The sequence below is a fragment of the Pomacea canaliculata genome, linkage group LG2, assembly GCF_003073045.1.
Source record: "Pomacea canaliculata isolate SZHN2017 linkage group LG2, ASM307304v1, whole genome shotgun sequence".
Classification (NCBI taxonomy): Eukaryota; Metazoa; Mollusca; class Gastropoda; order Architaenioglossa; family Ampullariidae; genus Pomacea; species Pomacea canaliculata.
Window position 1 is genome coordinate 10190174 of NC_037591.1, and position 24584 is coordinate 10214757.

At 38.7% G+C, this 24584-nt stretch overlaps 2 protein-coding genes and 5 non-coding genes across 15 annotated transcripts; 3 read left to right on the forward strand and 4 right to left on the reverse strand.

Annotated features, from left to right (window-relative positions):
* The first annotated feature begins 680 nt into the window (after positions 1-680).
* On the forward strand, positions 681-7374 carry LOC112556148. Its single transcript, XM_025224872.1, has 4 exons — positions 681-1739; positions 4084-4213; positions 5072-5210; positions 7219-7374. The coding sequence occupies exons 1-4, from the start codon at positions 1518-1520 to the stop codon at positions 7256-7258; spliced, it is 531 nt and encodes a 176-aa protein (XP_025080657.1). The 5' UTR covers positions 681-1517; the 3' UTR covers positions 7259-7374.
* A 2120-nt stretch (positions 7375-9494) lies between these two features.
* On the reverse strand, positions 9495-9568 carry Trnai-aau. Its single transcript has one exon. It is a non-coding gene; the product is annotated as a tRNA-Ile (tRNA).
* A 1095-nt stretch (positions 9569-10663) lies between these two features.
* Trnai-aau lies at positions 10664-10737 on the forward strand. Its single transcript has one exon. It is a non-coding gene; the product is annotated as a tRNA-Ile (tRNA).
* A 753-nt stretch (positions 10738-11490) lies between these two features.
* On the reverse strand, positions 11491-11564 carry Trnai-aau. The gene has a single exon. It is a non-coding gene; the product is annotated as a tRNA-Ile (tRNA).
* A 636-nt stretch (positions 11565-12200) lies between these two features.
* On the reverse strand, positions 12201-12274 carry Trnai-aau. The gene has a single exon. It is a non-coding gene; the product is annotated as a tRNA-Ile (tRNA).
* Positions 12275-13323: 1049 nt separating this feature from the next.
* On the reverse strand, positions 13324-13397 carry Trnai-aau. The gene has a single exon. It is a non-coding gene; the product is annotated as a tRNA-Ile (tRNA).
* A 435-nt stretch (positions 13398-13832) lies between these two features.
* Positions 13833-23445, forward strand: LOC112556147 (myeloid differentiation primary response protein MyD88-like). Of its 9 annotated transcripts, XM_025224862.1 has the most exons (10): positions 13833-13972; positions 14131-14304; positions 14506-14666; positions 15291-15600; positions 16367-16760; positions 17589-17651; positions 18181-18252; positions 18431-18629; positions 18889-18980; positions 19281-23445. In XM_025224862.1, the coding sequence occupies exons 5-10, from the start codon at positions 16406-16408 to the stop codon at positions 19868-19870; spliced, it is 1371 nt and encodes a 456-aa protein (XP_025080647.1). In that variant the 5' UTR covers positions 13833-13972; positions 14131-14304; positions 14506-14666; positions 15291-15600; positions 16367-16405; the 3' UTR covers positions 19871-23445. The 9 variants fall into 9 exon arrangements, with proteins under 9 accessions (XP_025080647.1, XP_025080653.1, XP_025080649.1 ...); XM_025224864.1 differs by lacking the exon at positions 13833-13972 and having other exon boundaries at positions 13985-14304; positions 15291-15404; XM_025224863.1 differs by lacking the exon at positions 13833-13972 and having other exon boundaries at positions 13986-14304; positions 15503-15600.
* The last annotated feature ends 1139 nt before the right edge of the window (positions 23446-24584 follow it).

Consider the following 24584-nt stretch of genomic DNA (forward strand, 5'->3'; position numbering starts at 1 on the left):
TTCCCCCATTCCTGCCTTCCCTCCCTTAAAAAAAAAAAAAAAAAGACAGTGAAGAGGGGAGGAGGAGGGAAAAATATTTCATACTGACTACATAACTATTGATAGTCATTTTCTCGTAGATAGAAGAACTAGAATAGAAATGAGGCCTCCATGAGCTATGCAGTTCATGTACACATAAGCCAGAGCATTCCAGGAATACCCGAAAGAAAAATTACAATACATGACAATTTTAGTGAAAATTGGATAAAAGTTCACACTAATTTAAAAGTACGCAGGGTTCAACTTACGGACCGAATTATTACTTTTAAAACTGAGTGAAAAGGTTTGAATGTGTAACAGAAGGCTAAGGAATGGAGGTTCTGTGTGGTTCGAAAACTGCTCGTTCATTCAGGCTCAGCAATGATTTGGTTAGGGGTATTTCGGGTAGATATGGAAAAGTTGCATGAGAACGCTGGGCTTCTTCCATATGCCAAACCCTTGAAACGATGACAGTTTAACATTTATTATTCCTACTAATACCTAGCCTAGGGAACAACAATATTTTTTAGTGTGTCATATTGACCACAAGCTAAAGAAAGTAGAATTCCTTGATGTCTAGCAGATGAATAACGCCATTATTACGAAAAATAATTTTAAAAATTGAAATACAAACAAGAAAAATAGTGACATAAAACTATATTAATCAATGGCTCGATCGATCAATCAATCTTGTCTGTATAAGGCACAATAACAGAAATTTGTCGTCGGCTCACACAAGGAACAATGAAGACGCATCACGAGTAGAAGAAGAACAAGAACCGATTATACACACACACACACATGTGTATATAATTATATAAAATAAAATACATACACACACACCCTTTGAACAAAATAATGCGAAATAATATGTAATATGGAGTCGAAAGAAAGAAGGAAAGAGCCAAAGAGATATCAACATAAAAGCAGCCAGAACGAAAATCACAACTTCATAAATAAAACAACATAAACATGAAAACTTAGTGAGCAGACTACAATAACATCTCGAACAGTGGAATCGAAGGAATGTTTGCCTTTCTTTCTACGTTATCATCAGTGAATAAGCAGCTCATAATTCAATGGGAATCGATGAGCAGGCAGAACAAATTCACCCCTTCGTCTTTTGTCTTGAAACTTCCTACAACATTAATCTCTATACAATGTCCTGTTCTTTCTGATATTCTACCTTTTGATTTCATGTTAGTGGAATAACGACATCTTCTTTCATTTCTCGCTTATTTTTCATCAGAAGGGTTATAGGTTTCCTCCAGCTGTGACTGACACTTTTTCTTCTCTTTTAACACTCGTGTCCGCTCCGCCTGTGAGATTTATTCTAGTGATAGACTGACTTCTAATGCTCTAAGCTTTTGCTGTACAAAGAAACCGCAATACGTGCACGTCACCGGTTCTTCTGCGCAGGCCCAGAGGACACCACGATCTGCGCATGCGTATGGTGGCGGGGGGATCGCAGGGGAGGGAAAAGGGGGTATGTGGACCGAATGCGTGGGTTACCAATGGCCTGGAGTTTGCTATATAAGCAGCTACTGTGTCTGGATTCGGCCACTCGTCCGACAAGAGAGCAAACAAGTTTTGCCAAGCAAGCGACCTACCAAGTCCTTGTGGTCAACAGACAACTTCGCTGTCACCACAGACCGAGCTACCATCATCCTACAACCCTAGCCTGCCATCTGTCTAGTTCCATCTTTCGCCAAGCCAATAAGGTGAGTGGTTTTTTTTCAATAAAATTTTATTTTAAAAAACCTGTGTAAAGACACGCCCCTTCCCCATCACACACTTTATTCTCCCACCCTGCTCTCTTTTTATTCTTAAATATTTCTGAACTTTGACTCGTCTAATTTTATTCTAATTTTACCGATGTCTTTTACTGAAAAATGTGCTTTGAAATACTCAGACGTTTCATGTACAATATTATCTCCTATGCTGGCAATCAATTTAGCTTTACCTCGACTAGTTTATTATTGCAAGAAATATTTTTTCTAAACGAATTGCCTTAACCGTACATGACAGCAATGATTAAATTTGGACAGGACACAATGAACTACTTTGTAAGTGGCGCTGAGAGTTTAGAAGATAGAAAATTATTATCTACTGGTTTAGTAGTTCAGGCAGATGTTACTGAGTACTTCTCTGCTTGCATTGTGTTCCGCAATTGACTTTATTCAATGTCAGTTACAATATGTGTATTGTTGCTGAATCTTTTAATTGTTGTGTGGACTTGATGTTCAAGTCCCAACAGACAGACATCGCTTCGCTTAAATATTTGAAACGTCGGCATCTTTGTAGAAAATGTAGAGAACAAGTATAGTTTCACTACAACTAAAACTGAATCTCATTGTCAAGATCGGTCACTGTATGGACCTGCCTTCTTACAGCCAATCATGTTCCGTTGTTTCAAAGTGAAGCTAGCCAAAGTACATGTACCCAATCCCCTGCTAATGCAACTTTTTAAGTGTAAACAGAGATGTAAAATTTGTGCGCAAGATCATGAGCTTCTAGAAAATTCTAATAATACAATTTTTTCATTCCTTTTGATTGGGATAATACAATTTCAATATTCTTGTAACACTATTTGAGTGTATTTGTTTCTACTGAATTCTACTGAATGTAGACAACACTTGACTAATGTTTAGAACCATTTATAGCTTGAAAAGATGGTATCTAATAAGTGGTGTACAGCACACCAGATCTTCTTAAGGATTGTCATTGTTACTCATTTTTAACTTGTTGAGAGCACCCTGTATCCGACCAGATAAGTCTTGTAATACTCCTCCACCCTGCCCCACTATTAGTTGTTTTCGTTATATGATTCTCCCGACTTGTACAGAGGTAAAAATGAGCAAACACTTTTCGATTATAAATATTGCAAATAAATAGAACACATTTTTTAAAGAGTCTAGCTAGTCAGAATGTTGCATATACAAATATTTCTTGTCCTAGAAAAACAACGAAGAAACTGCCCAGCGCCGGTCTATACAGGAATGTGCATACTTTCCTAGAGATTTAAATAGTCTAGAAACTGTCGGGATTGATTGCTAGTTTACGGGTAGTTCTACCCGACTGCATACCGGAAGCCGTGTGATTTATCGAGCCTACTGATTGAACACCTCGAAAAATGTTGAAGATTTCTAAAGCTGATGGGAGTCTCACAAAGAGGTCTAAAATGCTTTTAAGAGCGTTTTGAACTGTTACCCCTCGCTTCAAACCACGTGATTGATCGCCGGGTTGTGACCTGGTGACCTCAGAAGAGCAGTACTTTATTTCGCACTAGCGCCTCACAACTAACCCTAATTCTCTTTCCTCCCTTTTAAAAAGCCTTCTTAGCGACGCAATGGACTTTATTTGGCTAACACACGTGACTTCCTTCGAGGAAATCGATTGGTTGGCGTTCCTATGAATGCTTCTGCGACTGGCGGTGAGCTGAAAACACAGGTCTAGTGTTCCTCCACGACCACGAACTCAAAAGTCTCTCTCAATTTTACCAAGAACAGCTCTGGGACATACAGCGGTACACTTTCAGACATACTGTCTGTCAAGGAGAATGTTATCTTTTCCTGGAAAAAAAAATTAAAGGTGTCTAGAAAGGAAATGGCGGGCAAGCTGTGGGATGGGAAAGTGAAGGGCAGAAGGACAGTTAATCGACTTTCACAGGGATCTGTCGTTTACAGTTACTTCAACATCACTTTACAGACGAGGGCGCATGTTTTGTACTTCTTCGTAAGCGACAACTAGGAGATGACAACCAGCGCTTCAAACATAATTCACGAAGAAAATTAAAACATTTTTCCTAAAAGAAACATTTACCCTCTTAGCACTGCATATAAGTATGCATAAAGACAATGCTAATAACTGAAGACTGTGAAGAGACCCAGCGCGAACCTTGAACCTGCGACCGTTCTGGTCAGAGATACTGATAACATTCAAGTGCATCTTCAGGACTATCATCCACGAAAATAACTGTATACAATTTCGCTTGGGAATATCGCTTTCCGCCTCAACAAGAAGCTTTGTCGTTCCCCTTATGTCCCCTTCTTATCTGTTGGGTAGATGATGCGCGTGGCTGTTGCTATGTCTCTCCTGGTGGTGTCCTTCCTGTGTGTGGCAACGACAGCATCGCCAGTGTGGAAGCCCCAGGGCAGGTTCGGAAAGCGGCTTGACTCCAGCTCCCTCCTGCTCGGTGAGTAGAGCTCACGTTGAGTACAGTCATGAGCGCCAAAATTAGTGGGTCGATCTGGTCAAGCGGTCCTGTCGTCTGCAGCGGGTCCGCTAAAGGGAAACAAAGTACATCTGTATTATGATTTAAAATTTGTTACTTTATTATTATTTTTTAATATGAATAATAAATTATGCAATTTTTTTTTGCAAAATGTTAATATTTTTGTTAATAATAATCATAGAATTTGTGAAGCGCATTTCTTCGCTTGGATGAGAGTTTTAAAATGACACGTGGTAGAAAATTTTAAAATACAATTATATCATGGGGTAGAAGGAAGAGAAGATTTAAATTTTTTTTTTTTACTGGATTCGGTTCTTTACTTCCAGCATGGATGTCTGGAGTGTTTAAATTGTCGCTGTAGTGTCCTATATTTATTAGTATACTGTATCCAAAGTATAATGGTATATTTGCCAGTATCCCAAATAACAATTTGCATATATTAGCATAACATGTAAATATATACCACAATGGTATACAGACAGACAGGCAGACAAAAAGGAGAAAGAGGAGTGCAAGTAGGACACGTCATCGCTAAGTGCATAAGATTGCTCATTCTATTGAGGAAGTACAACCATTACGTCACCTAATCCCCAAAATTTTTTGACGAGCGCTAATTCCTTTCACTTTAAGGAAGTAGTGCAAAGCAGAACACTTCAGGAGCAAACTTTGTTAGGACAGTTTTTCTGGGGCTGCAGCAAGAGTGGCAGCAAAAAGCAAATGAGAAAAAGTTGTAATGAGATTGGTGGATGATAAAAAAAACTGTAACCTGTCATCAATAAGCTTTTAACATTTGTTCACCCCTCTCTCTTTCTCTCTCAGATTCACTGAAGACGCCTGTGAGTGGAGAAATTGAGTTTCCCGTAGAAACCTTGGCTTCTAGTGAGCGCCCAAGCTTTCTTCGCGTAATGGTCAGACCATGCACAGTCAGCGGGGTGGCTGGCTACCCACCATGTGGCTGGTACGTGAACAAGGGAAAGGGAGAATGCATGTGTTCGTCTTTTTTATGCTTGAGTTGTGGTGTGATAGAGTTTACTCTTGTTTTCAAATTCAGGACAGGGCGGTAATAGAAAAGACACCAATTTAGTTTTATTCAAGATTTGATTTAGCTAGCTCAAAGAAAAGGATTGTCAGAGAGAGAAGAGAATATGAGAGACTGGGAAGGAGAGAAGAACGGAGGAAGTATACATGACAATAATCAAAGATTTCATGTCATGCTTAATTTTAACCAATGGAAAAACTGCAATCAGGTAAAGAAACACTGTAAAATGTGCACATAGTGCATATAGTGCACAGTCCCAACAGTCCAGGTACTCTACTTCAGCGTTTCCAGGTCTGGAAACCGCATCTCATGGATGGGGGGCACGGCGTGGACCAGGCTACTTTTTTTCATTTCCCGCCGAGTCATGGGATTTGCTGCACCACACATTTTCCACTCTCTAAGCTCAATTGAACGATCGCAGTTTTTTGTGATGACAGACGTTAAGAGTTCTGGGGTAAAAAAAAAATCTCCATTAGCTTTTTCCGTCTAAAGGATCTCTAACCTGTTAGCTTGAAGCTGATCCAACAGTCTCCCCACCTCAGACCCTGGTCCTCTCTCTTCCTGTGGCTCGGGAACCCTGGGATAAGGGCGTGCACGCAATGATCGCTGGGATTGCAAGCCGTTAATTGCGTGGCGCACGCACGTTGAATTACGTTAGCTCCGCGAGAAACTCACCGCGAACTGCAGCTGTGACGTCAAAGCTGAGCCGCCATTGCTGCTGTGTTCAACGGTTTATCGTCGGGCATCAGTCTTTTACGAGCTGCGCCGGATACCCCTGTCGTGGTCGCAGATTTTCCAATCTCGTGAAGAAGTGTCGTAAGCTTTGGCTAGACCGGACACCCGTATCGCATGCCGAAAGCAGCTAGGTTTCCTCGCCTGTCTGATGTTTTTCGATGGGACTAATTGGGGAGGTGGACAGGTGGGTGGGGGATGAAACATGGCTGGTACAAGCTGATAGCGGCAAACTAATGTTTTAGTCTTTATTGGCGTGCTTTGCTGAAAGAGTCTGGGTGAGACTTTTAACCCACTTGAGGAATGCTTTCCTGACTCGCATGTTAATCAATTCTCGTTGCTTTCGAGAACTCCAGCAGCAGACGGGAGAACTAAACGATGAGAGTGTGTGGAAATGTGCATTTAGAACACCTCCACAAATCACAATTACAACAAAAGGACAAACGAAGTTGCAGAATCAGTCTTGATTATTCGACATGTTTTTACTTGTGGGTGTGATGGTAGACAGAGAGAGAGCAAGGAATTAGGTTGAAGTTCATCATGTATGCTGGAGGGTAGACAGAAAGGATGGGGAGGTAATGAACGGGGTGCGGGGACCTGGACATAGGTGAAAATAATTTAATGGCCCACACTTTACAGGCTGTCCTCCCAGAGTTCACTCGTACGTGGTGGATATTCAACCACCCCTTCTTCCATGTTGTCTGACTACGAGACTCCTCACATCCACACTCTTGTAGCATCTGGTCTAAAGTACAAGAGGAAGTTAGATTACCTTTTCTTGATTTGTTGACAGGACTCCATTATGCTTTAGATTAGTACTACCTGACCTCATAGCACTTCTTTCCGCATTGAAATTTACCGCACGATCCTTAGCCAGAAAGACATACACGAAATATGCCTGCTAGGAAGGGGGAGGGTTAGGGTCTTCAGTCACGTGACCCAGCCTGCTATCCTTGTCAGCATTCGTTCCGAATGTAACCTAGGAAAGGAATAAGTGGACATTAAGGGAGGTCATGTGAACATTACGGTCATTGTGAACATCCTTAAGGACAGTGTAATGTGTGCCTGCGTCTGGACTCTACAAGCGTAATCACTGTACCATAGGTTAGTAAACTTCATTCATGATCATAATCTTTTTTTTTTTTTTCGTCTCTCTTTCGTCGTCATCGTTGTCGTCAAAATGTACCTTTTTCAGGAACGCGGCCGTGGCAGAGGAGTCCACGGGAAGCATCTAAATCCAAATTTTCCAGTGACCCAGTGCCTGAGGCCAGCAACACTCAACTCGCTTTTTCTGTTATGAACATTTCTCCCTGCCAATCTTGCAATAAAAACATGAACTAAAAATATAGAACTGGGACTCTATGTATCTATAGACGGACGGATGAATGGATGGATGAATGAATTCTACGTATGACAGAAAGTAAATTGACCAAACAACCACTAAATTAGCCATCCAACCATCCAGCCACCCTGCCAAATGCTGAGATCCTCGGGGAACTTGGACTGGACGAAGTGTCGTAATTCAGCCAATGCCTCGGGCTAATTACACTCTCGTATTCTCCCCCACCGACGCCAACACGTGCGTGGACGACAACACTTACACTAACCTGCTAACTAGTGTACGCAGTACACTTACACTAACTTGCTAACTAGTGCTCTAACAAATGACTCCAAGCTCCACAATAAAAAAAAAACTTAAATTCACTTTAATGTAAAGTTATGCAAACTATTAATAAGATTGAGATTTTTTACACAAATTATTTACACAAATGCATTGAAACATCAAATAATTCCAATCGGCTATTTTCTCCGTTCCTGTTAATCTATTAATCTTCCTACTGCTAATGCCAACAACACGCGATCTACTCCTACCGTTAATTAACACACATCGCACAGTACGTGCATTCATGCATTTGTTCGTCACTTTTACTACCGATTCTCCCTTGCTTTGTGGAGGACCCTCCCGATGCTTGCTGACAAACTTGATAAAACGTAACCGTTGATTTCCTCATCGATCGTTGATGCCTCTACACCCGCACTGAGACGCAACTAGATGGGTTAATACGGACTACTATGTGTCAGCACGTGTTCTTTCAGCCACTCCTAGACTGTTACAACTGTTTTGAGCAGACCTCGCAGACCTTTACTTCTCTCTCCCAAGTGTCAAATTTGGTGATCCAACTCTAAATGTTTTCATGTATTTTATCAAAATTGTTGACTTAAAAAATGATCAGTGATAATATATTCAAATATTTTTATTATTAGGAAACAACATTTTAAAGAACCCATTAAAAAATGTAATTAAAATCTTTAATAATGGAACTACTTCAAACAAGGTTAGTTCTCAGTGCCATTTTAAAATGAGTCAAAAACATAATTGTTTTTAGAGACTATTACTGAGAGAATGTTTGTCTCTAAACCTAAATAGAACTAAAGTGCATTGAGTAGTAGGCGTTGCCATAGAATGATTCAAAGAAAGCAAAAACAACAGTTATTTTCGTAATGAGGCAAAGTAAATAATTCTGTTTGCCATTCTGGGGCAAAGCCAGACGCAGTATGTCACTGTTAAGTAAATGAGACAATCAAGAAAGCTTTATCGCGGTCAAATGAACAGACATCCATGCAGCCAGTCAGACATGTCTGTGTACGTAGATATGTATGGTATGCATATGCACACGCAAACAAACACACACACACACACAGACACACATTTTTTTTTAGGAATATTGAGGTTCAAAATGTTAGGGTTATGGGTTTGCTTTATTGCTAGTTTGCTTCTTCGTTTCCTTTTTATAATACAGTGAATTTATTTATATCCCTGGCATATAGACAATCTCATGGCGCTTTACAAAACGACAAAAAAAAAAAAAAAAAAAAAAAAAAAAACCAACCAAACTAAACAAAACAAACAAACAACAACAACAAAACCAAAAACCCAACAACACAAAAAACAACAAAAGACAGCCAGCCAGCCAGACAGACGCAACATAACATGAAACATTGTTGATCAGATAATATGAATGATATTGAGAAAGAAGCTACTCCAGCATGCGTCAATCATTTGAAAAACTGATCCACACTGGAAGAAAAGAAGAACAAGCAACACATGAACTACGGGAAAATAAACAACAGTACCGATGATGAATAAAATAAAAAAAAAAAAAAAAACAAATGCAGAAACGCAAAGCGGAACCAACAAGAACTGAGAGTATCGTGATTTTGCAAAAGGAAGACGAGTAAGGAAGTTTCAATAAGTGGAAAAGTGGGTAAGGGTGTTAAAAAGGGACTAGCATTTTGTGAACTGCTGTTAAGAGTTAGGGAAGTTAAGGAATAGGTACACATAGGCAGATTGTTTGGGGGTCTGACAGTTTTACTGTGTGGGAAGTAAACACAATAGGCCTTCTAAAAAAAAAAGCATCGATTTACCTGGAAAATCCAAGGAATACGTCAAGTTCGGAAAAAAACATTTATTGGCCCATATGGGGATCGAACCCAGGACCTCCGCGTTATTAGCACGGCGCTCTAACCGACTGAGCTAATGGGCCAGACAATCTTTGCAGAGCATATTTAGTTATTTAACCCTTTAATTGAGCACGGCCTAAAAATAACAGATTTTCTTCTTTTCTCTCGACGCCAAAATTCCACTCATCGCTTTAGCCATGGACATGTCTAGCTCTATGATTAATTTCATGCAAATCTAATTCTTTTCTCAATACAACTGTGCTAGTGTTTAGTAAATATCAAAGACAGATAACTCATTGGTTGTTAACTGGTACTTCCATGACTAGCTCCCTTGGTTAAATGGTAACTGGAAACACCCTTCGCTCTCTAGTCAACCTATTTAATTGCACCTTCAAATTTCAAAGCGAGAGGTATAATTTAATCAACGTAGGGCCTTCAACATTTATACTTGAGAGTCAATTAGAACAAAAATCAACAAAATCTTTTTAGACAGGAGTCAGAATATTAAGACAGTGGCAATTGTTGATATTTTAGTTTGCATTTATACATATATCCTTCAATCTGCCGTAACCTTCAGTTCATAATAAATGATACATACCCACAGAACGTTTTCATTTTGCAGCAGAAAAAAAGTTTCTTTTAAGTTGAACTAAGTTGTCACTCTAAAACAGACCGCAACACCATGTTTGTCTTCAATATATACTTCGATATATATATCTTCTCAGTCAGCAGCTATATACAGAAAGTATCAGTATGACTTGGAGTTTCACTTTGAACTTAATGTAAACAATTGCTCTAAGATCCATTTTATCTCTTTTTGTCCCCAAGTATGACCTTTTCCATAGACCAAGAAATAAAGAAAGCAAAAACCCCGACTTGTCTCATTGATCAACGTATCTTACGCGCCTGTTCCGCGAAGCGTTGGCGCAGGGTGTGATAGCCACGCCCCTTTTCCTTGGAGGCTAGAAAGGGGCGGAACCACGCGAGCGTTTTTCGTTACGCTTTCTAGAACCAATTCCGCTATTTCCCGCCAGGCATTTATAACTCGAAACTTCTCTTTAAATTGTTATTACTGTTATCCAGGCTTTTGTATAAATTTCTACAATAAGAAAACGTGTTTTAAATTTATAAAAGTTCGATCATTGTCTAGTATCTAGCAAATCACGCGCACCGTAGATGGCCCATTAGCTCAGTTGGTTAGAGCGCCGTGCTAATAACGCGGAGGTCCTGGGTTCGATCCCCATATGGGCCACACAATGGTTTTTGCTTCGCGTTTTTGTAGAAACATTTTATTTTCAAAGAAACACATTGAGAAATACTCTAATAACTTCGTTCGTGTTGTGTTACCCATTTGTTTCAAACCTTTTATAATATTATTTATTTCTTGTTTTCTACTAGTACGTACATCTAACGAGCATCCAAATATCTTTTAACTGTCTTTTGCACATTTCTTTGGTGGCTGATTCAGTTGATGGTGCTGGCAGTGTGGAGTAGTGTCTTTTGTGTAAGTGGTATGACTAATGTCATTTTAGGCCAGTCTTTGCGCTGCCAAGTCCTCCGACATAGAGCAGTAAGAAACTTTGCTGTTTACTTACCCCCCATTCCGCTCAGCTGGGACGTTAGTGACAAATGCGGCAGTTTAAATTTGAAACTCACTGCACAATGATTTGAGGCCTCGGTGGTCCGCTGTATTTTTACTTTAGTAAAGTGGTCCGCGGTCCGAAATACTTTGAAAACCACTGCTTTAATCTAACCAACGGAGATTTTTGACCGAGTAGTCAACTCTTGACTCCAATGACAGTCTTGCAGATATTCTTAGCCTGCAGTAATCTTTCCCTTTAGATATTCCATTCATCGTTATATATATTTAATTACTTGGTTTGACGAATATAATCGTTGACAATAAAGAAAAATGTGATCCTCAAAACCATTAGGAAACAAAATAATTTACAACTTTATTTCAGTATGTCATTTTGACATTCGAAGTAAAAATAAAAAATATAGTTGGCCCATATGGGGATCGAACCCAGGACCTCCGCGTTATTAGCACGGCGCTCTAACCAACTGAGCTAATGGGCCAGACAGTTACATAATGGTCGTACAGTTCTATCATAGTTTCTTTAGATAATCCATCAATGCAAAATTTTGAATGCATTCAGTATTCACAGACACTAGCATGCCTCGGGGTTTTGTGTGGCTATCTCTAAGGTCTAAGCTCTCACTGACCCAAGTACACGGGAAGGGAAAATGAACTGTCCTGGTAAGAAATATATGAGATGCTTAAACTCCACCTTTCCGAAAAAATCTTAATTTTGGTTCCATTCAGACCACGAAAGCTAAGGCAGGATGATCACTGACCACCCAGTCTCTCCAACTAACTGGTCGGAAGGTCATTCTTGCACTGGGCACCGCTGCATTTTCTTCTGACACTACTATCAAAAATTTATTTTATAAGCCTCCATGTTTGCGCAGCAGCAGTTTTAAAAATAATGGTCTTGCAATAATGTATTCTATTTTGTTGGCTGCAGACTTTAAATTATTACTGGCATTAATCAGTGGTCACGTTGTTTTCAGAATGCTTGTACCTGTGAACAAGAAATCTACATATTATTCAAACACTGTTTGGAACAAATGAACAGCATGACGTGAACGAAGTTAATATTTCTTGTGTTATTTTAGAGGGAAAAAAATTTAGAGTAAGCAAAACTAATTTCTTGGCCCATATGGGGATCGAACCCAGGACCTCCGCGTTATTAGCACGGCGCTCTAACCAACTGAGCTAATGGGCCAGGCGATGGTGGTGCTGAGTGCGACTCCTTAGATATTATAAGAACAAACTTCTCTGTTTTTCTGTCCTGGTGAAAGATGATAGCACACGATGATAGCAAATCAAAGAAACATTTCACGCGGTGGACGCACGGCGGAAAAACTGTCCTACAAAGCACAATGAAAAACGCTTGCGCCGCGGCGAATGAAAAGGGGCGTGGCTAAGCCGGCTATTTGATCAATGAGGTAAACAAGTCGGGGTTTTTCTTCTCTTTGTTTCTTCTTACACGGAAAAGGTCGAGCTGGAAACAAAAAGACAGGAAATTGATATTATTGCAATCGTCTGCTTATAGTTTGTTGGCGGAGCGGATCTCCATGTCATACTCGAAGTTCCGATCCTCCCATCGAGAATAAGCATATAAAACGGACAGGTCGTGGGCACAGCGTACACAACATGGCTGTGCGGTCTGTTTTACCATAGACGTTATACCCTATAATGTCTCTGGTTTTACTGATCTTAGTGATACTGGGTGTGATGGAAAAAATTAATTTGCTGATGGATCTCGGAGCAGTGATAAAAGTATTTCCTCAAAGTATTTTCAAAGACGTGCATACCACTGAGGCCATCACTACTTTGTTTCGCTAAATCCGTTCAGTCTTTCTGGTCACATATTTTTTTAGTGTTCTAAATGATGATTGCTCGTGTAAATAATAATAATAATAATAATAATAAAGAAATACGATTTGCGTTTACAAAATAATATTCACAAACAAACATTTTAAGGGCGTGCATCTAACGACGTAAAAAAAATTTAGCTTAATTTGCTTACTGCTTATGTATATTGGGATATGATTGCCCTTGTGGATTGATAAAGCTGTACTGAATGTTTACATGTGTGAAGATGCATTCATGCTTACTTCGGGATGATAAAAACTGTTCATATCCCAGAACCTTGTGGTCATGGGTGCAATAGGTTGAATGTGAAATGTGCATAAGAAGCTTACAGTACTAATGGCATCATTTTCTTCCCATTTCGCCTACATTTCAGGTGGAAATATAAAAACAAACGTTTGGCCCATATGGGGATCGAACCCAGGACCTCCGCGTTATTAGCACGGCGCTCTAACCAACTGAGCTAATGGGCCTCACGACTTTCGTTCTTCCTTACATCAACTCGTATTTGGCGACCACACTAATGGGCTTCCCCTTTACAAACATCGTTACATCTTACATCTGCTTATCGCTACGTCAGTAAGTGTGTCGCAACATAGTTCCTCCCTTTATGACGATGACCACATCTTACAGCTATTCAATATAGCTGCTCTACTCATCACGATCAATGCTATTGAGACATCACACAGATCCTCTCTCAGCTTCGTTTTCCCGAAAAGCTGCGGCGACACGCAGTTCCCACGCTTGGCTAGATATCCGGGTTTGTTTGCTGTTGTTGTTTTTTTTTAATAATAGAATGAGGGGATTTATCTCTTGGCTCGGGAAGTCCAATTTCGAGTGTCACTAAAGCGTAAAGCACATGGGGGTTGAGGGGGTGGGGACGGGGGAAACAGGTTTTCTCACCGGCAGGGTTGTTGTAGGTAGCCGTCCGTCATTCGAGTTGATCGGCGTTGACACGATCCGGTCGTTGAGCAGGCGAGGGAATGCGCTGCTTTAGTGAATACGGAGGGTCTTACAGGATCCACACAGAAGAGCACTTCCAGTGTGTGTATGTTATCTTCGTAAATTTCATTCTCTTTCGACTTTCTCTGCCTTTCCCTCTTCTCATTCTTTAATTGCCTTTTTTATTGTTTCTCAAACGTACATATAGGTTTGTACATCGCTCAGTAATGACAAATTGCTTGTATATGCGTAGATATTTGACAGCAGGTTAATGCAAGTACACACACACAAGTACTAGGGGTGGACTCGGATGACTGTGCTTGGGACGTGGAAGGAAACGACGTCAAATCCGCTGCTTCTACTGCCATTCTTCGGTCACAAGTCACGATTTGTCCTCGGCTTTCTTCGAGATGACCAATTTACGCTCAACCCTGATTGGTAACATCAATCAATGGGTTAATTATTTATTCCAAATGCGCGAAAGCCACCGGATTATTGTGATATTACAATAGAAACATGTACGTTAGACACAAGTACGAGGCAACTGACGGTTGAATGAAAGGACTAGCGGTAAGATTTTTTTTTTTTCTACATGTGCGTGTGTAGGAAGTTCATTATCCCTGTGCGTGTTGTATGTAGACCGGTTCACGTGTACATTTGATCCGCGGCCCAAGCAGCAAGTTGAGGATTGGTCTTGACGTCACGCATGTCGTTAAGAGATGGTACCGGGTTTCGCCGTCACTGTTCCCTACCTCCTCCACGGACAAAATATTTCTTCCGAGGTGAATGCAGCACCAACGGTTAGTTTTAATTCATCATCAATACGTTTTGACTTTTGCTTATTCTTTCTCTCCCTATATAATATATCCTCCCACACATGACATAAACCTAAGCTGTTCGATCCAGTATCTCAATCAGATTAAATCGGATATTCCTTTATTTACTGTTTGTTTCCGCGCTGAACAACATGCAATACACCATAAAGGTGCCTGCTTGCTGACTGTAAATGATGGCCATGCAGATTTATTTATCTTGTCCGGGATTTCTCGCTTTTTTTTTTAACTTTAGTATTTTTACGTGGTTTTCCAAAACAGTGCGGATTAACATGCAAATTTAATGCATTCTACAAGAATCTATCGCATTCTACAAAAATGTATATTAAGTCTCATTCTACAAATAAATATGGCTGAAATCAGAACGCACGTTCGCTGTTGTTGAAGACTGCCGACAAAAGTCGTGTTCGCGCTTTTAGCACATAATCCAAAATTTGTTTGCAACTTCCTTGTTCGGGGAGACAACCCCTAAGTTAATGTTTTTAGTAGTTGTCTCCCCGAACAAGGAAGTTGCTCCTCCAATCAGCGGCCACCGAAGTTGGTTTGCTGTTCTCGGTGGTCTTGCACATTTTTCTCTTTGGTATTTTTAAGGTAGGACAGCAAGCACATGACTGGAAATAGTCTAATCAGCTCTTCATTAATTTAAGCAAATTCTTCAGAAGAGAACGGGACATGAACTTCGCGATGGCAGCTTACTAGCTGAAGGTAATAATAGCGATGAAACGTGAAATAACACTTGTCTCCTTGAGTCCTTGTCATCTGCTTCGTGATATATGCAATCTACACTTCCGTTTCCCTTCAAGGAGAGTGAATCGGAGTGGTAATCGCCTTCTTGGAAAGCCTCACCTTAATATGACACAGCAAACGTAAATGTGCTATCTTCGGGTCTCACCCATTTAAGGTATTACAGTATACTATACAGTTTCAGTATTCAATGCTCCTGACAATTATTGCATGTTAGTAGCTCTTTTTATTTTTGCTAAATACCCATATGTCAAATTTTTTGCGGCATTAAGTCGTTACGATTGTTGCTACCATCCCCAAATTACAAGAATAAATGATAAATTCCAATTCTTTCTCCTCGTTTACTTGCATGATCATATGAAAATACACACTTGCATGTTATGGTTGCCTTCATGGTCTTATCCAGAATTCCTGTCTGGGAAACAGCCTAGTCCTGTCTCAGAATAAAACATACTTGGGTGCCATTATTTTTCCGTGTCTGGTCCATTAGTTTAGAATGCTTTTTATTTGTATTTTTGCACCGTGACCAGCTTGTGCCCATCTTAGACATTGTGAAGGATTCTACAGTCAGTTCTTTCATGAATATTTTTAAGAGCTAGGGGTCTTCGATGAGTGTAATTTTAAAATTGAAATAATTTTACACTTAACGTGAGCAAAAGTTATAAATGCATAATTGAAATAAATAAAACAGCATTTTCTGTATTATCACAGGCAATATTAGATGTCTTAATATCCTTAATATTTGCAGGATATGTTGAACACCTTAAAACATGTTCTGGTTTTCATTCGTGTTGTTAGTCATTTGCATATTTTTCATTATAATTTTGTATAAATACTTTACAGTTAAAATTGGTTATTTGGTGATGTAGTTTTCGTGAAATCACAAGCCTAAGATCCACCTTGCATTGCATGTTTGATTACAGAGGACAGTTTGACATTGCCCTCACCCAAATTTTTGTTGTATGATGGAGGTGGAAGAGGTGACAGCAAGTGCCATCAGTTATCTTGACGAAGAGTACTGGAATGTTTCTATCCTGGCATTACGCATGTCCAGTCGCAAGAAAATGGCAATGTATCTCAACCTTGAAGCAGAACCATTGGAAAGTGGCTATCTCCCAGATTACAATGGACTTGCAGAATTAATAGGATTTGAATATATTGAGATACAAAATTTTGCACGGGACAAGAATCCAACATGTGCTGTTTTACATGAGTGGGGAAATAGACCACTGCTTCAACCAACTCTTGGGAAACTTATTAAGTACCTGATCCAGTTAGAGCGACATGATGTTCTCAACGACTGCAAAGCAATTTTCCGTAAGTGTTTTTATTTTCATTTCAGGAGACTATGGTCACACTATACAACAAGTTTGATATATTGTTTTGTTATTTCACAATAATATCTACACAAGTAAATGTATATGTAATATCATTTACTTAGACAACTCCATTAAGGAAGTTTTCCATCACACTAAAACCATTTATTAATTTGGCATAGGCTTTGACACGTGCTGCCTACCAGCCATTCTAAGACTCCTTGTACCATTTCATGATGTGGTCACATGCAGTGTAATTTTCCTTTCAGTTTTAAAAACTTCAATACGGCCTTCTGTGGCTGTTTGGCCCCATCCATTTTACAGGATGGCTTACTTGATATTGCATGCAGTGCGTGCCTGATGATAGCTAAAAGCACCTTCATCTTGCTCTTAATAAATGACTTTTTTGTGGCAAGTCCTTATATTTCAGTGCTAGCTGTGAAACATTGTTGTCTTTTTCTGAGTCCATCAACAGTTCATCCTATGGTATCTTGATATTGTCATCTATGATATTGTCTCCCTTCCCCAGCACCAGAAGAGATCCTTATGTGTGCACCCTGTCCTCATCACCATCTGCTTAGTGAAGGCAGTTTTGCTTGCATTGTCTTTAATACCTTTCACATTATACAAGCCATGTCTTTCTCCAGCTTAGAAAAATATTCCTTATTTCACATTGCTTCTATTTCTTGTCTTGGTATGTTTCCTACTGCAAAGTCTGCATCGTATAACTAGGAAAAAAATAAAAGCACAATGATAACAAAACTAGCATTTGAAATCATGATAATCATATCTTTAGACTGTAAATTAAATTACAAGTTTTTTTGTGCAGGAGAAGATGCAGACAATTTTCTGAGCAGAAGCAGACATGCTCATCCAGTGCAAGATGAAACGGGTAAATGAAATATACTCATTGGTGATATCTGAATTGTATGGAACAGATTTTCTTATCACTATATATTTATGCTCATCTGAATGTCATTTTAAGTGAATTATGATGTTAATAATTTTGTGGACAGTTTTAAGTATTATGGCTGTGATATAAATGCCAATATCATTTTTTTTAAGAAGACTGTGCCAGGTGTCAGGGACACCATAAAAAAGCCAATTTCATGTTCTATGATAAAGTGTAGACACCTGTTTATAACTTTAGTATGTGTGAGATACTTCAGGTTTATGAATTTAATAAATACAGTAATCAGTAAGTCAATTGTGCAAGAAGATTGTTTGATCATATATTATAAATAAGTTACAATGTACATGTTTTTCTATTTCTTACTTGCAAACTTAATATTTAATGCAGCATTTACAAACTGGTAAAAAATTACAGTAGGTTACATTTATTCATCCATTTCTAATATCTTGCGATGTACATATTGTTGGATCAAGAAAAAGGATGTAATCTTTGACATGTATCTATACAGTGTCACAAAGTCGCTCTGAAATGGAAGACGAAATGGATGTGGATGAAACAGCAATCATTAGCATTCAAGATGGTATGCTTTACCTTGTTTACATTTTAATTGTTTTACATTCTTCTTACTGTTATGCACTGATTTAAACAGCATCCAGCAATCTTTTAGAATTTCCTGAATCATTTCTTAGATAAGAAAAGAGTTTGTCTTAATATTTGTATTATGTATGATTATATATTTAGTATTTTTTCTCCAACAGTTGCAGCAGGGAGACCAACCTTCTATGATGCTTTTGTGTGCTACAATTATGAACCTGAGGGTGACGACCTGAAGTTTGTACTGCAGATGATTGAAAAGTTGGAGTGTCCTCCCCACAGTCTCAAACTGTTTGTTCCACATCGTGATGATTTGCCTGGGGCTTCTAAACATGTCATTTCTGCCAAACTTATTCAAGACAGGTATGTGCCACTTATGTTCAGTTGTTTTTTTTTTAAATCACTATGCATTCAGATCTGAAATCCTAGCAGGAAAAAGATAAGTTGAAATGTCTCCCATGTAAACAGATTCGAAACTGTTTTTATAGGTCCCAGTTAAGTCCCTTTGTACATTGTTTTGATGAAGCTGAATCGTTCTGAAATAAACATTCATAAGACATAATAATTAGTATTGCTAGTATGTTTTATTAAGGAAAATATTAATTTTTATGTTCTTGAACAGGTGCAAAAGAATGGTCATTGTTATGTCTCCAAAATATCTAAGGAGCCCAGAATGTGACTTCCAGACTAAGTTTGCCCATGCCCTATCTCCAGGTAACTGTGTTACCACCATTATGCCATATTTACTGTCAGCTGCATTTTAATGGCATGATATGAAATCTAAACATGTGTGGGAGGTGTCATCATTGTAATGATGAATGTGTCGTTTCCATATATGCATTTACACATGCATATTACACAGTCACAGCTATAAGCACGTGCAAACAGTCTAAACAGCTTAAATAATGAGGCTTTTTTCTGTTATCAAGTATAGCATAATGTTGTAGGAAAGATTTAGTGTGGAACTGACGGTACTGATGTGATTTGAAGGACATCTAATTCTATCTTTCACAGGTTCTCGGAGTAAAAAGCTGGTGCCAGTACTGGTGAAAAACTGTGAAACACCAAACATTCTGCGTCATGTGACAATGTGTGACTTCACTCGTGGGGATCTTACTGGCTGGTTTTGGGAGCGGCTGATAAAGTCTCTGCAAGCACCGCTTAATCCCAGTGAAATCAGCCTCTCCAGTTCCAGCAACCTCTCAGACATTGAAATTAACGTTCCTCCATCAAAGCTCGGCTTTTCATCACCTGCAAGTTCTCAGGTAGTTGCATCAGCATCACCACTATGTTCAGGGCCAGTTTCTTCTGCTTCAGCTGTTCATGGTCATAGCCTGAAAGTTAGCTCCTTAACATCTGGAAGTGGTCCAGTTCAGGCAGCTGACTGTATGAAAGCTATTAGTCAAACAGACTACATCTCTGTCCAACGGTCCTCTTCTCTTAGCTCGCTGACTTCAAGCACTCCTTCATCGCCAGCTTCCTCTCGCAGGAAGATTGTCACACCGGACAAAAATCAGCCATCAGGCAGTGCTTCTAAAAAATCAGGAAAGCTAATGTCAAAACTACAGTCAGTGTTTTCCTCTCATTCCAGTTCTAATTCTTGATGGGAAGTTTTACTGTATTTTTGCAGCATGGTTGTTATAAATGTTCTACAGTTTTTGGTCACATTGTTTTCCAAGTGACCAAGTATTGGAGTATCCCCTTGATCCTCAAGGAAAAAAGATGCCAGGAAGGAACCCCCTTTCCCCCAAATTAGGATGATGTTTACAAAGAGTGAGAAAGTGTTACACTAATTGTGAATATATAATTATTGTTACAGGGCTGCTTAATTCTTGCAGAGATGAGTTTTAGATATATTTATTGATGCATCATATTAATTCAGGATTACCAACTTGTGATAAACTAGTGTAGTCTTAAATCATCTAATTTCCTGACAAAGCTAACTAGCTGTGGACAAAGGGAGGTAGCTGTGTAGGAATAGTAATCAAAGGGCATTGGTTGACACTGAAGTCGAAATATGCAAGAACAATGGTCGAAAAATCTTTCTCCTTTTTTTTAAAAAAATTTTTGCACAGCAAAGGTATTGAAAAATAACATATAACTTATTCCCTCTTCTGCATTCCAGGATGCAGCCTAGGATTGTAGGCTGAGTTAAACTGACAAACAGCAGTTTTCTTTTGAGCCCCACAGCTCAGGCAGCCTGTGGGTCTCCATGGGATCATTGTTATGCCTTCTGGTGTTGGGGACAGGACAAGAAGACTACATGGTATGGGGTCTGTGAACTTGAAATGCAGACATAGGTGGGTGCTACAGACTTGCATAAGGACAAGGAAAAGAATCTCCCAGTGAGCAACTCTGAAATGAAAAGCACAGCTGATACGTATTGCCAAACACCCAATATGTATTGCCAAAACATATATTTCCATATAGAAAACAGTCCTGCAAAGTAGGGTGAGGTACACAGTATTGTGATGTGAACATCAGAAATATGAAGATGATTTAGAATATACATTTTGTTCACTCTTTGTAGTCATATTGTATCATTTTATGGATTAAATTCTAGTTACATCAACTCTTCTTGGTTGCTCTCAGCTTTGTTAAAAATCTGTCTTTATCACCTGTGTAGCAGCTTGTAGCTAAAGAGTAGTTATCTACATAAAAGATGTATGTTCCATAAAATGCAGTATTACTACATTGAAGTTTGTTGCAGTAATGGAACAAGGGAATTTCTTTTAAAGCTTCTTTCCTCTTTTACACAACCATTAAAATTTAACTTCTTTTAGGTGTTCCAGGGTATTGTCTTAGTATTATATTGGCATTCCTGTTGTCTTACTTTTATGGTTTTTTCCCTGTGTGTACGTATGTATGTGAGAAAAAGAAGCGTTAAACCTGACCTGGCTGGTCCAGAAGTGTTTAGCGTTTTTAGGGGGGAAGGAGGACTGGGCTTTTTACTCCTGCATGTGAAAAGCTTTTCATGGCATAGTAAATACTCCTTAAATTCTTAAATACTCCTTCTTGGCTCATACCTTCTAAACCATAATATTTTGTTTTGTAATATTTCTTTGAAATTGAACGCAGATTATAAAGTGAAATGATTCGAGAAGGGGAGTCTCGCATTAGCTCTAAAACGGTGCAGATTTGCATGGAGATATGGCAAAACAATGTATGTGCTGATGAGAAGATACTTGTGTAGCTGTTTCTGAAAAAAAGGATTGGAAGGACAATTTTATCTGCTAAAAAATAAGTAATGCTGTCAGCAAATGATAAATGTATTAAAAACTATGCTATTGTTGATTTAAACCTAGGATTTTTTTTTTGTGTGGTAACCTGGAGAAAAAATAAGTGTTTGGTTTCCAGACATAAACAAAATAGTGTGAGAATATTTAGTTATAAAATTTCTACAGTTTTTAATGGTGTACACAGATATTAAAACTAAGAACGTGTACCTTACATAATAGCGTTAATCCTCACAACTTATTAGACTATCAAGGCACTAGCACATTCCCCCAACTGACCAATGCACATCTGATTCCTTAAAGATTTGAGAAAAGTAAGGCAGTGAGCGAGAGATGGACACTAACCTGAAAAAAATGCTGTCCCTGAAATAAATGAGGGCTCTAGCATCTCTCCCCAACAACTGTAATGTCACAGGACTAGTTTAATAGTAATTGTGCATTTTATGTGTTTGTACAAGTACTTTTGTTTCCTGCAATCAGAAGAAGAAGACTGGATATGTATGAGAACGAAAATGTACATGCGTGTTTATTGTTTCTTTAAGAAAAATGTTAAATTATGTATAATTTTATGCAGAAATTTTTTTATTATTATTATCGTTAAGCATGATTCTAAAAACTTGTTAACAGGTGGCTGGGATTTTTACACTCATCACCCCAATGACTTATCACAATATCATTTTTTAAAAAGTTGTGAGTGCTTACAGCATAGGGGAACAGTTTTCTTTGATATAAACAACTTGTTTTGGTGGTTTTCTGCTCATTTTGAATGTGAAAACTTCAGGGCCAGATATAGCTGTTCCTGTAAACTTTTCTTTTGCTGTGACCTCACAGTTGTACTTGGATTGGGTGTTGATTTCTCAAAGGAACTGTTCTGTCTCACCGATGCTGGCTCTTTGGAACTAATCTTGCATGGTAAACAGAGGAAAAGGAGTGTGTTTGTCTGCAATCATGGCATCTGATGTACTCCTGAGATTAGTATTGGTTAAAGGTCAAACTTTCATCATCTGGCAGGAAGTAATGAATTTGATCCAATAGAGGGAAATGGGGTGTCAGGTCATAATTATAGAAAGAATGAGCAAAAAATTACCACTAGGGTCTCTTGGACTAGGTATTCTCCCTCTGATCAAACCTTTCTTTCCTGCCATCAGCTGAACATTCGGCCTTTAAAAAACAGAACATATATGTTGAATTTCCTATTCAGTTCTGAAATCATACATTTCTCTTTTATGGCGCAGATGGGTCTCTAGAAGAATCGTGAAATTTGATTATCCCTTTTTTGAGTTTATGGCATTCAAGTTTACTTCCCCCAAAAATTTGAGTGTGAAGTTGAAAGATTTTAGAGAGTAAGTCTAGATTTTTATAAATAGTTACATACCATCATTTTTATTTTTGACACAACAGAAGCACACTGACCTGCTGGACCCTGTTGTACACAGTGTTACAGCTGACTCTGGACAAATTTGTTGAGATTTTTTAGAATTTTTTTTTTCACCTATGGGACTTGTAAGATTTGATGAGAGTGAATTGCCCCTACTTTAAGTAAACAAACATTGCAGAAATTTCATCAAGAGTAAGCTGCTGTGTGTTAATTTTTTAATACGCTGTTGCCTACAGGAAACAACTGTCAATTTCTACTTAAATTTGACTGTAAAATCTCATTTTAAATTATCCTGTACATTGTTTTGTATTTTAAAGAAAAATGGCCCTGATGTGGCAAACTGTGGTAAGCATTTTGCCTGAGAGCAGTGGAGGGGTGATTAAGTATCCAATATTTGGATGCTAGCAACTAGTTCAACAGTATTTCACTGACCTCGATAAGTACTAATAAGTTGCATCATGGAAACTGCATGTCAGTTTGCAGGTACATTTCATGCATTTCTGAAGATGTATGTGATGGTTGAAAGGCGTTCCATATTTGCAATAAATATTGGTAATGAGGATTATGGCTGCTTTTGTGTTGGATTGAGACATTCAAAATATGTGATTTACTAATTTACGGAATCGACTTTGGACTTGGGTCGAAAGTGATCTGGCTCTAAAGTTGATAACACATGGTTTCCTGCAGTTTTCGGACAATTTTTCGATTATACAGTTAGGTGAGCCTTTTATTTTGAGTTTTGTGGTAGCATGTGTTAAAGAGGTTGGAAAAATAGACTGCTTCTTTCAAAGATAACGCAAAACATGCTAGAACGTCTGAAAATGTTTATTTTCTCTGGCAAATCTTGCTACATATGTATGAGCTTGTGGAATACTCCGTGTTCAAGGGGTTAACCCCCAATTTTTGTACTAAAAGCACAGCACAGTCTGAGCAGTTTCAGCTGTGCTGCCCCAAGGGTCTTTTCAACAACTCTCAAACATGTATGGAAACAGAGAGAACAGGGAAGTGAAACATGCAACAAGAGTCTTCAATCACCAGGCAACACATTTCTGTTAAACCTAGAAACTGTTGGTCAATTCACCTTAACAGTTTCCACTCTACTTTCTCTCATGCACCAATCTTCCAGGTATTAATACTTCTTTTGCCAACTCTCTCATCACATCTTTAATGATAGTTGCAGTTACAAGCATGAAAAAAAACTTTTCAAATAAAAGCATTTACATAGCATCTCTTAACCTTTCCCAGCCCACCATTTTGCATTTTCTTGTTTTTCTTTGCCATTACTCACTATTAGCAGAGGGCTACTAAGCACAATAAGAGTACTCTTCTGCCTGCTCTAACATGTGCTACCTATGGTAAGGCGCCTTTTAGGAGCAAGAGATGCAGAATTTCAAGACATGCTACTGATGGACACTGTAAAATTACCACATGATTTGTCTGCATATAAGATTTTATGTCATATTCCATTCTGACACGGCCACATCAAGTCAACATAGGTGATCATGAAATATGTGCAACACTACTGTCTTTACAAAATCCTTATCTACCATCTCTCCGAAGCTTATGCATGTGCAAACATGAAATGTCCACATGCATTCATACTGCTCATTCCAGTCACTTTGCACTAAATATGGCAAAATCCTACACTAAATTTTACAAACAGGTGAGAACCCAAAGCACTCATGGCATAAGGAAAATGCTTTT

Excerpts from the sequence above, each read along its gene's own strand:
- LOC112556148 (XM_025224872.1), top strand. The coding sequence starts at position 1,518 with ATGCGTGGGTTACCAATGGCCTGGAGTTTGCTATATAAGCAGCTACTG. Across the intron at positions 4,214-5,071 it reads CTCCAGCTCCCTCCTGCTCG|ATTCACTGAAGACGCCTGTG; the intron begins GTGAGTAGAGCT and ends TTTCTCTCTCAG. Across the intron at positions 5,211-7,218 it reads GGCTACCCACCATGTGGCTG|GAACGCGGCCGTGGCAGAGG; the intron begins GTACGTGAACAA and ends TACCTTTTTCAG.
- LOC112556147 (XM_025224862.1), top strand. The coding sequence starts at position 16,406 with ATGATGGAGGTGGAAGAGGTGACAGCAAGTGCCATCAGTTATCTTGAC. Across the intron at positions 16,761-17,588 it reads CGACTGCAAAGCAATTTTCC|GAGAAGATGCAGACAATTTT; the intron begins GTAAGTGTTTTT and ends TTTTTTGTGCAG. Across the intron at positions 17,652-18,180 it reads TCCAGTGCAAGATGAAACGG|TGTCACAAAGTCGCTCTGAA; the intron begins GTAAATGAAATA and ends GTATCTATACAG.